The 16,436-nt window shown below is 32.5% G+C and overlaps 1 protein-coding gene across 1 annotated transcript; it reads left to right on the top strand.

Moving 5' to 3' along the window:
* Positions 1-1,344: 1,344 nt before the first annotated feature.
* On the top strand, positions 1,345-14,238 carry LOC127733129 (tRNA modification GTPase GTPBP3, mitochondrial-like). The gene is made up of 9 exons (XM_052242445.1): positions 1,345-1,456; positions 3,092-3,461; positions 5,997-6,132; positions 7,033-7,186; positions 7,910-7,982; positions 10,828-10,971; positions 12,082-12,247; positions 12,843-13,202; positions 13,987-14,238. The coding sequence occupies exons 1-9, from the start codon at positions 1,454-1,456 to the stop codon at positions 14,219-14,221; spliced, it is 1,641 nt and encodes a 546-aa protein (XP_052098405.1). The 5' UTR covers positions 1,345-1,453; the 3' UTR covers positions 14,222-14,238.
* Positions 14,239-16,436: the final 2,198 nt, after the last annotated feature.

Here is a 16,436-nt window from a genome sequence, read left to right as displayed (position 1 = left end):
TGTGAGCTAATGCTCCATGTTGAAGGCCATACTTTGACCTATAATTGTTTACATTTTACACATTGTGACTTGGATGGAGGGTTGTCTCATTGGCACTCATACCACATCTTCTTATTTCTATTTAAAGAAATAAGACTGTATCTGTTCAAACAGAAGGTCATTATTAGAGCTCAAGTAATGGACTTCTGGTTCTATTAATGACAGGTGTGGCGGACAGTGGATTATCATCAACATAGCAGTTTCAAACTTTTAATAGATAATTATTAATAGCTCACGTTAGCAGTGTTATCAAAACAGTAGCATTTCAATGAGAAGCAATATTAATCGATTTTAACAAGAAGATTATGTAACTCTTAATTTTCTGACTAACAAACCTTAAGAATTCAATAGGTAGTCACTCAAGTAATTAGTATTGGTATCATTTATTTTGAGGACAATAAAAAAATATTGTTACTTCCAAGACTAATTGCCGAAGTGTATTTTCGGACAGGGACAGGAACCCGAATGATTATTATTTTATTAAGTAGCAAATACAAATTTAGTCCATCATTGTTTACCCGGCCGTGGATCGAACCTACGACTGAACCCCCGAGCTCCTGGCGAGCACGCTACATTGAGATCACTGAGTCGGCTCTCATTAAAAGGAAGCATACAAGTGAATCAAATAGACTTGAGCATATACACACATTACGTATAGGTATTTTGTTACTTCATCAAGAAAAAGAAAACATTTTCGAGAAAATAATTCTAAGTAAGCTTTTATAGCTTTCTGTGTGGTATGGGTTTTGCTCATTGTTGAAGGTCGTACGGTGACCTATAATTGCTACTTCTACGTCATTTGGTCTCTGGTGGAGAGCTGTCTCACTTGCAATCATACTTACTTTGTGTGAATATTTGTTTGTTTTATAATTATTATTATTTGTTTTTGTTTGATTTATTGATTTTTTTTTCTTCAGAACTTTAATTATTATGATGTTTAAATTTGTTTAACTGTTTTAAATTGTTAATACCGGAGAACTTTAATTTGATTAACCTTCCATATATTTATTTACCTAAATAAAAAAAAACATGATGTATAACATGTATGACATATAGGTCGCGATGAATCTAATTTGTTCATGCATAAACACGATACATTTACAGTATTACAATATGTTGTGAATACAACTAAAAAATAACAGAAAGTACTCCGTTCTTAGTTCTATTTACTGTTTTAAAAAAGAGCCGATTACCTTCACACATAGGACAAAAAATATACTAAAATTAACAATCATTTTCCCTATTCACAATTAAACTACATATATTATCGGAGTTGAATATTTATTTTACCCTTGCAAACGACTGGTTCTCATCTGATAATCAAGTCTCGCATTCAGCTAGTTTTGTGTAATGTTTTAATAATATCATGATTTATCAACATATATTACTTATGGAAATAAAGCGAAGATGAAACATGGTATGTTAATTCATTAAGTTATATGCACTCTGTTGTTTTTGTTTTGGTTAGAGGGCTACCCAATCTATGATTGTTATGGTGTTTTGGTATGGTCTATACAGGGAACTAGTCAGTGTTTAAAATAAACTATATAAGTTAATGATTTGATCCATGGCGTGTAAAACATTATCATTTAAACCCGTTATTGAAAGAGACCTTCGAAGTTTAAAAATCCCTTGATTTACAAGGTGTATATTCTTGGCATACATATGCTAAAAACGTCTTACCAGACAATAAACTTAAAGGCAAAGTTGCCAACTGTAAGAATATTACAGATGTAAACCATTTAAAATCAGAACTAAACATGAAAAATGAAATAAATGACTATTATAAAGATTTATATAAAAGTAAAATAGAAAAAATCGACGAAAGTAGCAAACTTTTCTGTAAAAAAAACTAAAACCTTCACTTGAACTGAGCAAATTTTTACTTATTATTAAATGATTTTTCTATCAGGAACATTTTTACTAAACTTCGTATAAGTGACCATGGTCTTGACAGGGGCGGATCCAACCATTTTTAAAAGGGGTCCGGGGGGAGGGGGTGTTCCAACCATATGTCCCCATTCAAAAGCATTGATCGTCAAAAAAAGGGGGATTCCAACTCCCGGATATACTGTTTGGTTTTTATTTTGTTGTTTTAAATTTGTATTGCCACAAACATACTGTACATGTTTAATGACAATAATAAAATTGAAATTAAATGAAATTAAATGATTATAAAATGTATTGCTTACGCTATCGAAGTGTCTGCTTTTTCCTGTTTGCTTTGCTGCTTCTAATAACCTAGCTGGGATTTTTTGTATTAAAGAATTTAGATTACCACAACAACAGCAATAAATGAATTATGAAAAAGTTGTGTGCATACCGTGACGGTTTTTTTTTTCATAATATGTATTCTGATTTGTCAAGAAAATGTTGGTGCTTATGAATTTTTTCATATTTTTAAAACATTCAGTAATGCAAGTTTATTTTGGAAAAAATAATCATAAAAAAATTATGTTAAAAACAAAATAAAATAAAATAAACTGTTGAGGTTAAAGACTAAAACAGCCTATTTAGTTCTACCAGTGAATTTTTCTTAAAATTTTGTGTCAAGGTATTTCGTAATTTTGGCAACAAAATATGATGAAAAAAATTGAGGGTCACCGACTTCGTTTTGTCACTAAAGCAACATAAGTGTCGGGTTTCCCCTCAATATGCAGCCGTTATTTTGGTGGTTATTTAAAATTTCAAATAATCCATTTATCGAACTTACAACCATAATTCTTGTTTTCACTTTAAACAGTCTATGTTTATCTAAAATCATATAAAGATTATAGAGTTTAAGATTATTGGTGTTTTGATCTTCAAAAGTAAGATGTATTTCATTCCCGCCAAAAAATACGTTAGTATGAAAAACGTTTCCAATATTAAAAAATGTCTACCAGTGATTTCTTCATAAACATTTCAAGAAGGAAAGCGTTTTGTGTACTCTTTCAAATAAAGCACAACAAACTTAATTGATTTTATATATCTACAACCTGTCGCGTCAATATTTGAAGAAAAAAAATACTCATGATATAGTTACAACGCAGAATTTGGATATTTTTTTCAGATGAAAATTGTACCAATTTTACCAGTTCTACAAAACTTTCGACACATAAGTAGATTATACATACTTCGTTCAATATATAGTCGGCCTGTACTGGCAGTACGTCATACTGTAACAGATAACTACACACTGCTAACTCAAAGCAGAAACTCTTCGGTTTATACGTCCAAAGATACTATATTTTCACTGTCGTCTGGTCATGGAAGATGTGGTGTCGCAGTAATAAGAGTGTCTGGGACAAAATCATCAGCAGTCTTAAAAATCTTGGGTCGATTCAAAGAATTACCAAGGCCAAGATACGCAAAATTGAGGACCTTGTACGATCAAACAGAAAATATACCAATTGACTATGGTTTAGTCCTTTGGTTTCCAGGTTTGTGACTTTTTAATTTCCTATGTTTAAGGTAGATCATAAGTATATATTTTTTGAGACAAAATTTTCTTATACTTTGCCAAAATGAAGATTTTACTATGCTTTTTTAAAAAATATAATAAAAAGTATGGGTCACCGTGCTATTTTCCAAGCTATGAGTTGTTAAAAATTGCCTAAATTTGGTTAGATTGTTCATGAAAAAACATATTTGTGTGCATAAAAAGAAATCTGAGATAGAATTTTGAACAGATATATCATGTTAAGGAGGGGTATTTGCGAAAAATACCAGTCGAGAGAATGTTAAATTTCGCGAGCCGTAAGGCGAGGGAAATTCATTCTCAAGACTGGTATTTTTCGCAAATACCCCTCAAGAACATGCTATATCTGTTTAAGGATGTTCGCTCCTTTTGTTTTTGATTTTTTGCCAGATATTCGGAATCCTCTGGTTTTATCCATGTAGTGCCATTAAAAATTTTGCCCGCTAACCCCTACTTTTCTTTTTATAATTTTATTACATATAGTTTAAAAAGCCATATTTGAAAATCTTTTAAAATCCTTGTTATTTTTTCATTGTTTTTGAAAGTAAAAAGGTGCCAATGTTAAATGTATGAAAAATCTAGAGAGAATCATTTCCCGCCAAATTTTCAATAGCTTATATCTCGAAAAGGAGCACACGGACCCTTCATTTTTTTCTGCTTTTTTAGTTCCTTTATTCGTATTCTATCAATTTATAACAGTCTTTTAAAAAGCTTGTTATTTTGAAACAGAGCAGCGAACATCCTTAATTACACCGAATGCTAACGTTCAAAAACGCATTGATGATCGTGACGTTACAAGCGTCCAGTCGGATAGAGTATTTTTTGGCAAATACCATGGCAGAGAGGGTAAAAAAGGCATATCCTTTTTGCATATACCCCGGCGGCGTTAAAAAATGAACGATATTCATTTGATAACAGTAAATTGGTGAAAAATACACTGGCTATCAACCAATCAAAACCCAGGATTCTTACATAAGGTGTAATTAGGATTCTTACATAAGGTGTAATTATGAAATTAATTACACCTTATGTAAGAATCCTGGGTTTTGATTGGTTGATAGCCAGTGTATTTTTCACCAATTTACTGTTATCAAATGAATATCGTTCATTTTTTAACGCCGCCGGGGTATATGCAAAAAGGATATGCCTTTTTTACCCTCTCTGCCGTGGTATTTGCCAAAAAATACTCTATCCGACTGGACGCTTGTAACGTCACGATCATCAATGCGTTTTTGAACGTTAACATTCGGTGTAATTAAACAGATATAGCATGTTCTTGAGGGGTATTTGCGAAAAATACCAGTCTTGAGAATGAATTTCCCTCGCCTTACGGCTCGCGGAATTTTACATTCTCTCGACTGGTATTTTTCGCAAATACTCCTCCTTAACATGATATATCTGTTCAACATTTTGAGAAGATAGGTTTTATAAAATGTTTTAAGAAAATAAAAAGAAAAAATGGTGTCACCGAACTTGTTTTCTTGCTACAAGTAAAAATTAAAAATTTCCCTATCAGTCCAGTATATATTTTTTACTAAAAGAGTTATCTCCCCTTAAATATCTTATTTGAAAAAATTGATTCTAAAAACACAAAATTTGATATTTGTTTAAATATTTTGTATAGTACAATAAATCACCTAGTTTTCTTTATATTAATAAACAGTGTAACAAATAAATTGCAAATCTGTCTCCAAATTTGCAGAATTGAGCAAATAACTAGACCAATTTTGTACTGCGATTGTACAATCCAAGATGGCGGTATACCATGAATCAACCTTAAATTACCTTGTTTTTTCCTAACGTAATACACATGATATTAGTGTAAGATTTGTTTTAAACAATTTTTTTAAAGCAATACTGAAACAAATTCCAAATATGTTTTCCTTTTAAAAGATCTTGACTTATGGTATGAACTGTTCTACATGAAGATGTCTTTTGAGGGATTCGATTATGTTGTCGGGCTGCTTTCTCGTTGGCGTTTGCACACTTCTGTTACTTATAATCAAGATTTATTCGTATTCAAAAAAGTAAAAATTACAACATATAGTCTGTAAAATTGTACAAATATGCAGTCTTATTTGAGTAGTCAGAGACATAGGAAAAGGCAGAATGTGTTTTAGAATTACACCCACATTCATTTCATGGTCTTCCAAATCCAATATTCAGCATCATATATAAAAACAATATTATACAAATTTAACCAATCCAAATGTTAATGTGCCCAGTACATGGTTGTCTTTTGTTATCATGGATATATCTACTAGTATCTATTATTGTCATTTTGGGACTTTGCTGTTACTAGCAGATAATTCCCAAATTTCTAGACTCGGGCGATTTAGAGCTTGTATATAGTCTATAAATTGTTGAAGACCGTATGCTGACCTCTAAATGTCTTTGGGTTTTTGTGTCCTCTCCTAGAATAACCAATCTCATTATATTCATAGTACTGTTTATCTGCATCTCTTATGTGACGACTTGTCTTCCAAATATTTTAAAGCTCCTAAAAGTTTCACTGGGGAAGATTGTGTTGAGTTCCAAATCCACGGTGGACCGGCTGTTGTAGCTGCCATGGCAACGACTCTAAGTAAAATTCCAGGGTTACGACAAGCGGAAGCCGGGGAATTTACCAAACGGTATTGTTATTTTGCATATTGATTTTTGTGCTTGTATGTGTGAAACTTTTATATTAATGAAAAGGTTATGTAATACTTCACCCAAAACATCCTCCTTTGGCACAATTAAAAACGTTCTATAACACTGTCCATGTAAAAAAAGTAATATAATAAATAAAAAAATGAGCAAAAAGAAGAAAAAAAAAAAAACTTCAAGAGCCTTCAGATCATTAAAAAAATGAGTTTTCTTTACCATCGCGTCAGGTTATTCTGTCTTGCGATTTTTAATGTCCGATTTTCCCACTATGAAGGCAGTGGATTTGAAATGTGATGGTGAATTGCAACGGAATTTGGATGAAACTTTATTTTTTTATATATATTTTTTTTTTACAAAATACCTTAATTTGAAGAATTATGCCGTTAATTATTCCTGTCAATGATATGATTTCTGCAGGTTACACCGGAAAATTTGAGGCATCACCTGCATGCAATCTTGTTCATTAAATTCAATTCATTTACTATGGTTTATTATCGACGACTTTAAAGTGCATCTGCATTTTACAATTGGAAGCTATAAGCCCGCTGCTATTGTTCAGCAAAGAAAAATGCTTGTTATATAGACATTTTAGAGAAAAGGAGATTGGGTGCAATTTTTATACACCAAACACCTGTACCTGTGCCCAAATACGGACTGTCTGATGTTCCGTCACAAACGGAATTGAAATACTAAAAAATGTGAAATCTGAGGACCTAGTACTGTAATACATATTTATTGGATAAGAATGTATAATTGACATGGTCGAGTACTCATCTCGAAATTGTACTGGTTACTAAAGTACTTACCCAAGACATACTTTTTATATAAGTAATTTATAGATTTCACCGTTTATACTATTATATCTAGTCTCGTTTTTTCTACAGTGCGTTCTTGAACAACAAACTAGATCTTACAGAGATTGAGGGTCTAGGTGATTTAATACATGCAGAAACTGAAGCACAGAGACGACAAGCTTTACGCCAGATGGAAGGGAATCTTGGCAAATTATACGATAGATGGCGGTCTCGTATCATAAAGGTTCGGGTTTTTTTTTTAACAGACTGATATATATGCAAAAAAAAAAACAGTTTGCAGGTCATTTTAATTGAAATCACTTTACATCCGTTGTCTGTTATCTTTTTAAAAAATCTTCACTTTGTTAAACACTTTGCCTTTTAAAAGCAATACTTGCCAGTATATAAATAACACATAGCTGAGAGGGTGATAGAGCAGATTGTTACCCCGAGAAAACATTGTCAACTGAGGCGAAGCCAAGGTTGACAATGTCTTTTCGAGGGGTAACAATCTGCTCTATCACTCTCTCAGATATGTGTTATTTAATTTATTATTTTGAATGTTCTGTTATTACTGTCGATTAAATTTCAAATTCAAAGTAATAAACTATGACGTCTTGTACAAAACAACCATCCGTATTTAATAAAGCGCACACTTGATCGAGCGTCTCCATGAAGGGTAATAGAGTAAATTAACACCCTCGTTCGTATTAGCCAATCAAAATATGGCATTTTAACGTGAAGTATAATAAACTTATTTGTTGTCTGTTCAGTTTAAAAGTGATGTTTAATGTTTCACCGACCAGCTGCATGCGCGTTGGTTTTTTTTTTAATTGAACATAGGGGTAAAACACAAATTTTGATATATCATATTTCTCTACAGTTATGTTTCTTTAAAAAAATATAGAAGACTTAGTTCTTTAATTTTCCCATTTCAGGATATAATTTTTTCTTCTTTTCATTTAAGATGATGGCAAATGTTGAAGCATTCATAGATTTCAGTGAAGATGAAAATATAGAAGAAGACATTATTAATCAAGGTACTCTTTGTCAGCAATAATATGCATTAGATTTGAAATGGCATATGAAAATTCCAATATGATTGCATTTCAACAAAAATGGAAAGGGAGTTGTTCGACGTCATCATTTAAATAAACGTGTAATACTGGTCACGTGTCTATAGAAAAAAGTTATCAAGTGCGCCGAGACCAAAAAAAACATAAAAGAGGGCAAAATAGTAAAGTCAACGCTATTTATAAGTGTTCCTTCCTTCATATATAAATTGAGTAGAACTACTATGTTTAACGACATTGACTTCAAATGAGGATCTTGCTTGGTTGCTGAGTAGAACTGAAACTAATTCATAAACTTATTATTTACAGTTAAAATGCCTCATTTAAACCAGGACTGTAACACTATATAAATTACGAATAGCTGAGAGGGTGATAGAGCAGATTGTTAACCCGAGAAAACATTGTCAACTGAGGCGAAGCCAAGGTTGACAATGTCTTTTCGAGGGGTAACAATCTGCTCTATCACCCTCTCAGATATGTTATTTAATTTATTATACTGAATGTTCTGTTATTACTGTCGATTAAATTTCAAATTCAAAGTAATAAACTATGACGTCTTGTACATAACAACCATCCGTATTTAATAAAGCGCACACTTGATCAAGCGTCTCCGTGAAGGGTAATAGAGTATTTGCCATAGGATAGAATCGTTTTTAATAAAGCGCACACTTGATCAAGCGTTTCCGTGAAGGGTAATAGAGTATTTACCATAGAATAGAGTAAATTGTCTACCTCGTATTAACCAATCAAAATCTGGCATTTTGACATGAAGTATAATAAAATGATATATCTCGTTTTTGTATCCTTATAATTGCAAATGTAGACGACACCAACGCCAGAAACTTAATGTCATGTCTCGCTTCCGCGACTAAAATCCGACTCGGCGAGACAAAAACTGTTTTCTCTGAAGCAATTTTATCGGGGAATACAATCCAACGGAAACGTATATTCCCAATTTCAATGTGCAAGACAATTGTTATTGGATTAACATTCACCAGATACATTGAGGTTATAGCAATTTGAGAAGATGTACATACAACATTTTTGATAATCAAAACAAAAAAGGGACCAACTGGAATAGCTAAAACAACGACAGGTCAACTTTGCTTAAGGATTTGCAACCCTCTTTCCAAACTTTCGATTGATTGATTGTTGTTTGACCTTTGTGGCAAATGTTTTCATGCATATTTAGGACAAAACCAAAGTTTTACTCTATTAGGTATTCTCTCATTGGTATTCAAGGTATACGAGAGTGTTTCACGACCTTGAATACCAATGAGAGATTTCTTTCCTCCGTTAATAACAGTTTACACATTGGTAACACGAAAGCTCCGTTCCTCAATCATATTTTAATACATATTTTTAGAGTAAAGCATTTACTTCGAAACGAAAAAAAGTCAAACATTCATAATAAGGTTATAAAAAATTAAAACAACACGTTATGAATTTCATGCGTCCGAAGCGCTTTTCTGGATTTACCTTCATCAGGAACGCTCAAAGCCGAATATTTGAAAGTCAAAGATGTATATATAAGAACCGAAACAGTTGAAGAGAGCTATACGACCAAAAAGAACCTAAAAAAATAGCCAAATCCTTCTAAGGTCAACTTTACCTAAGGGAGTTGAAACCTTAGTTTCTTATAATTTCAAAATTAATTAACGGACAATTTTAGAAAGGTTAAGGCTAGGGGAAAACATTTTGTGAGCCTTTCTCGCAGTATCTAAACTTCGTTCGAATCATTATTTTTTTTCCATTTACGAAATATGAGGAAGCATTCATTATACTTTATGGTCATGTTCTCATAGAAATTCTCGGCAGTTTAAGTTCTGTGTACTGTTGTTATAATCAATTTGTATATCAAGAATTTTTTTTTTAAAGTGGTGGGATTCTTGGTAAAGGAGTTCAAGTTTGATTTTTGTTGATTTTTTATGTGATTTCTAAACGATTCCTAAGAAAGATGGTTACAACCTTGATCGCCCCCTTTTTTGATGCTTCAATAAAATTTTCAACATGCAACATATTTTATAAGATGTTCTCAATTTGCTATCTTATTAGCCATATCGCTTGTTCAGCTGCGTTGTTTTAAATCATGAAAATAAAAATAAAATTGCTGTGGCCTTTTCTGTAATGTATGATAATCGTAACGACATGAAAATAAACTCATTATAGATACCAGGATTAAAACTGTGTACACCAGACGCGCCTTTCGTCTTCAAATGACTCAGCATTGGCGCTCGAATCCAAAAAGTTGAAAAGGCCAAATAAAGTACGAAGTTAATCCAAAAAGTTGAAAAGGCCAAATAAAGTACGAAGTTAATCCAAAAAGTTGAAAAGGCTAAATAAAGTACGAAGTTAATCCAAAAAGTTGAAAAGGCCAAATAAAGTACTAAGTTGAAGAGCATTGAAGACCCAAAATTCCGATAGGTTTTGTTGAATACAGCTAAGTTAGTCTGGGGTAGAAAATCCTTAGTATTTCGAAACATTCAAAACTTTGTAAATAGTTAATTTATAGTTATGACCATATCAATGATAATTCAAGTCAACACAGAAGTGCTGACAACTGGGCTGGTAATATCCTCGGGGAGGAAACCTCCACCAGCAGTGGCATCGACCCAGTTGTTGTAAATAAATTGGGCCAAAAAATAAACTATTAGCCGCTCAGACATCTCGTCATTAATCAATGTATAAAAATGAGTCATTTTTTTCTAGGAGTATCTGATTTAATAAGATTTTTGCACAAAATGATAAAGAATACAATCATTTCACACATGATTTTGGAAACATTATGTATAGTATGCGGTTTATTTTTTAGTGAATAAAGAAGTTAAGGATATATTACTAGAAATAGAGAATCATCTCCATGACAACAGAAGAGGAGAAAGACTAAGGTCAGGTGTTAGAGTGACGATTCTAGGTGAACCAAACGTTGGAAAAAGTAGTTTACTCAATCTGATAGGTAGTTATTTTTACATGTATATTCATAAATTAAGACCTTGCCGATTTTAGTACTTTGGATTTGCTTACAACACATTTTGCCATGAAAATATTTTTATGAAAACATTTGTGCTAGGATTTTAAGGATAGTCATTTTGGTCGCAAAAGTGCCTTTCCATTTATTGTAACATCGGTTACAATCGATAAGAAATAACGTCAATGAGACAGCAACCGTACGACACAATGAAACCAGAATATACATTTCGATATTGATCATGCTGACTTCCAACATCATGAACAAGAGAGATGTGTCTATACGATATGTCAAGCTCTAAATAGTGTCGAGTCTAAAAGAAAATGAAAAAAATGGAGATTATCAAAGATCTGTAAGAAAAATTAAATTCCTTAAAGGACAAGAGACACCAAAATATAAAAAGGACCACCATTTAGACAGACACAGACTTTCATTGATTACATCAGATTATTTTCTGTTTCATCAAGATATGGTTCAATTATGGATTGCTTGTTTTTTCCAAAGTGCACTATAAAATATGATACCGATTTCAAAAGTTTTAAGGACGCAATCATGAGATGTTTAGTCGTTATAGCAATCATGAGATGTTTGGTCGTTATAGCAATCATGAGATGTTTGGTCGTTATAGCAATCATGAGATGTTTGGTCGTTATAGCAATCATGAGATGTTTGGTCGTTATAGAATATCTGTGTCACTGATGCTTCAATTGTCGTTGCCACAATCCTGTCCTCTTTTCTTCGATTATGACATCATCAAAGGAGACTTATCATCGAATTGGTACTTATTATGAGCGACATGGCGGCTGCCACACGTAAAGCAGGATCTCCTTATCCTTTAGAGCACATTAAGTATCATCCGTGACGTCTCGTTTGTTATAATTTATCGCGATACATGTTCCGGTAATCATTCATTAGGAAAGCTTGAAACCACACAAAACATGTTAAGGAAGAAGATCAAACCAAAGGAACTGAAACCACCTAAGTTCTGCTTTGTAATAGGGAATAACAACTTTAGTTGGAATACAATTACAATAGATGTACCTGAAAATTACATCAAGAACATATCAATAAAATTATCATATGTTTTATAATTTCCAGCTCAACGACCTGCTGCTATTGTGTCTGATATTGCCGGGACAACACGAGACATAGTCGAGTCAGCAGTAAACATAGGTGGTTACCCTGTATTACTTAGTGATACTGCTGGTCTACGGGAGTCTGACGATGTTATAGAGAAGGAAGGGGTTAGGAGAGCACTTGACAGGTAAATGCATCGTGTTTACCGATCAAGTAGTTGCTGTTGTCGGATATATAATAATACCTGTCTCAACCAACATTTGGAGTAGGATAGCGTACACGACCATTATCCCGCGAGTTTTTAAACGTTTGTAAGGTTAGAAGGATGAGAAAAAGAATGATACACACCAAAGACTTGAAATCTTACTATCGGATATCTTCAGTGTCCCCTTCTTACACCCTTTCCAGTATGAAGATCATAATATCCTAGTTCTAGATAGTGCTTACATTTCATATAAATATCATAAGACAAGAAGGCCCTCTTTATACCATGATCTTATATTGTAAAATTGTTCTATGACACCTGCTTTCAGTTTTTCTATGTCATCCTCCTATATATTGAGTGGTTACATACAGTCTCCTTCAGCATATTGAGATTGAGTTCTTATAGATATGAGATCGATTGAAAGTGTTTTGTACGTGGTTTAATTGGCCTGTAAAAGGGGTGACCAATTTGTTTTAGTTTTAATCGTTATTGCTTCACATCAATTTATCTTTAAATAAGTATCATTAGGTTTAAAAATGTAATAAGTGTTAATTTTGTTTGTTTACTTACATTATAGAGCAAAGAGTTCCGATTTAAAAGTCATCATGTTGTCAGCAAAGGATATTGAAAAAAAAATTCAAGATGACGAAATGTTTGATCTCCGTGTTTATATTGAAGAAACACTAAAACAACTTGGTTTAAGTGAACATGATTTCGCTGGAAACATGTTCAGTGACAAACAGCATTCTACCTCTGATAACATTGACAAAGGGGAAGAAATTTTAATAATTATAAACAAAACTGACCTTATTCAAGAGGGTATAGTCAAGGCAGTTATCAACAGCAATGAAAAACTACAAATATGTGCAGTTTCATGTACAAATGAAGATGGAATTATTGAATTTTTGAAAGTATTGACGAGAAAGCTCGAAACATTGTAAGTATGCTGTTACATATTCAACATAATAGAATTAAACTAAACCGTGCATCTGCTGTTCCAACGCAAAATGCCCAAATAAACTTTGAGATGAAGAACAGTAATAAAAGCGCTGTTCCTTTGCTTTTTGTGTGTTTTTTTGCTGTGCATGTACTGATTTTGTGTCATGGATGGATACCCTATATCCTTTGTTTTTCTATTTTATAATATGTAATTTCTTCTGATGTTTAAATACGCCTGCCTTAATTGTGTCTTAACATACAAAAAAATATATATATATATTCAAAATGATATACCCAAAAATGAAATGTTTGTCACATTTACCTCAGCCACGTGTATATATGTACCTGTTTGATATATGAGATGGTAATAACAAGTAAGATCAAAGTACATCTTCTTTGATTACAGAAACCACAACACTAGTTTACTTTAGAACGGCAATAAATTAGATGAAACTAGTTTATTGTAAATATTTTTTTCCTAAAATCTTACGTAAAAGTTATCTATGATTTTATTTACAGACAAACAAGGTCTTTGTTCAATTTCGTTTTTCTTTAGATATTTACCATTTTGTTCTATAGAACGCTACTGATTGAAAAATATAAAATTATGTTTAATTATTAAATATTATATATACATTCGCTATCTGAGTACGATATATATTCAGCCAAATGATAATGAAACTTATTGCATTCTAAAATTGCATTGTTAAGAAGTTTTTTTATTTACATAGAACGATCTCAATTAATTAAAAATATCGTTTTCTCTCCATTTTTATTTAAAGATGTGGTAATCCGTTATCTGGAAACCCAAGTCTTACACAAGCTCGCCATAGACAACATTTATGTAACTGTGTATCACAACTACATTTGTATCAACATTTTATTGACATAGATGATGTAGTTTTAGCAGCACAGAGCCTTCGACGAGGGACAAGAGAGATAGGAAAAATCACTGGAAAAATCACTTCTGAAGATATTTTAGATGTAATATTCAAGGATTTTTGCATTGGGAAATAAAGAAAATAAAACGTTAAGATGTTTTGTGTTACAATTTCTACGAAGACCCGTTGACTGCTTATACAAAATATATATATATATTGTGCGCTCAATATAGTTAATATATTGTGAGCACAATGATTATTTACTAATTATTTACTTTAAAATTCCATAAACAGAAGAAATGATAAAGATTCTCTAAAGCCTCTTATCGTTAATGTGCTGTGGTCGCTTTGCATGATAAAAGATTTGAAAAATGTTAATAACAAACTTATTGTTGCACTGGAATTAAAAGTTTGCGCACATAAAGATACAATAGTGCTTCAATGGATATAAGAAGATGTGGTATGAGTGCCAATGAGACAACTCTCCATCCAAGTCACAATTTGTAAAAGTAAACCATTATAGGTCAAATGACAAGTGTAAAACCATTCAAACAGGAAAACCAACGGTCTAATCTATATGAAAAGCGAGAAAAACTTATGAACCACATCAACAAACGACAACCATTGAACATCAGGTTCCTGACTTAGGACAGGTGCAAACAAATGCAGCGGGTTTAAACGTTTTAATAGGCGCAAACCTTCACCCTAACCTGAAACAATTGTGCAACATCACAACATAGAAGACACACTATAAAATATCAATTGAAATGGCTTAACTCAATCAAAAGACATATTAACAAAAACAAGTGAACATACACTGAACGAATAAATTTGATCTATGACACAATGTAAATACAAAATTAATTTAAAAAGGGGAATAGTGGGAATAGTGCTTCAAGAATGGAAAGTCGCTCAGTAAGGAAATAGTTATCGAAAAAAAACAAACTTTTAAGTGCAAATTATATCAAGAATACCAAAAAAAGATGTCGAGCAAGTTATGTGAAAACGTTGGTTACGTAATACTTATGTAGTAGTTCGATTTATATACCAAAAGCTTATTTCTACAATATGTATAAACTAGACAGTAGTCAGATTCACGGTAGTAATAAATATATACATAAATATGGAATTTTGATAATTGTCTGATATATATAATATATATATATATAAAATGACTGAATAATAGCCAACGATAAATCTTACGGGGCGATGGATCATATAAATATGATACAGTACACTACAAAATATAATATATAACAAGTCTAAAAGGGTACAACATCACCAAAAATGACAATAAACGAACAAATGTAACTATTAATATTTCGGATAACAGATATCCTTCTTCAGTATGAGCACGATGTAAAATGAATCAGATCAATCTATTCTGATTATTAAACTATAGCAATCGTGAATTCTATACAATAAAAAAAGTGAAACAGTTTCACCCGAACATCATATGTAGAGACGCTAATAAATTTTTAAAATTTCCAAAAAACGACTCAAAGACATGCCTAAAATGAAAATAGTAATTAGAGATATGAACTGGCACAACTCTAAAATTCCAAAATGACGTTAGTTAAGATGTTACAACAACTGCGTGTAAATACATTCCCCCCAAAAAAACAACACTGATCGATATAAGCTGGTATAATATGTCAAACAGAGGCTGCGTATTTATCATCCCAAATAAATAGCAGTTTTATAATGAACAGAAAAAATAAAAGTAAATTTGGGCTAAGGTTAAAAAATTGGGCGTGGATGCGTTCTTGTACATCCCTACCAAATGAAAAGAACCCTGGTATTTCAACTAGTAAAATTCAAAAAATTCAAAAAGAATCCTTAAAACTGTAAGAGTCAAGTAAGGAAGCCGGAGTAACTGGAAACAAATGATGTCAGGAAAATGAGTGATGGTAGGGAAAATGAGTGACTCATACTATGTTTTTTCATTTATGCCCTCTGGGGAAACTGTCCTTAGCTTTCTTATCCAAAACCTTTCCCGAGCAAGTCTTTCGGCCCTTGACCAACCCTCGTTGTGGTCTATGATTGTGATTGTAAGGTTTTTGAGATCAGCTCGGGCGTGCCCAGGTGATCTCAAATGACGACTTACGGGGAGGTCGGGCTTGCAGGTGTAGTCACTTCGATGACCATTCATGCGTTTGTTGAATGGCTGTTCTGTCTCGCCAATAAACTGCATGCCACATCGACACTGAAGAAGGTATACAACATTCTGTGTTTTGCAAGTTACATTACAAAATATAGTGTACACAGACCCAGTGGAGTGGCAAGTAAATGTTTGAGTATTCAGTATTTGTTGGCAATTCAGACATCGTCTGTTACCACACGACTTGCAC

The sequence above is a fragment of the Mytilus californianus genome, unplaced genomic scaffold (genome assembly GCF_021869535.1).
Source record: "Mytilus californianus isolate M0D057914Y unplaced genomic scaffold, xbMytCali1.0.p SCAF_3, whole genome shotgun sequence".
Taxonomy (NCBI): Eukaryota; Metazoa; Mollusca; class Bivalvia; order Mytilida; family Mytilidae; genus Mytilus; species Mytilus californianus.
The sequence above is the reverse complement of the archived record's forward strand: the minus strand, read 5'-3'. Positions and strand labels throughout refer to the sequence as shown.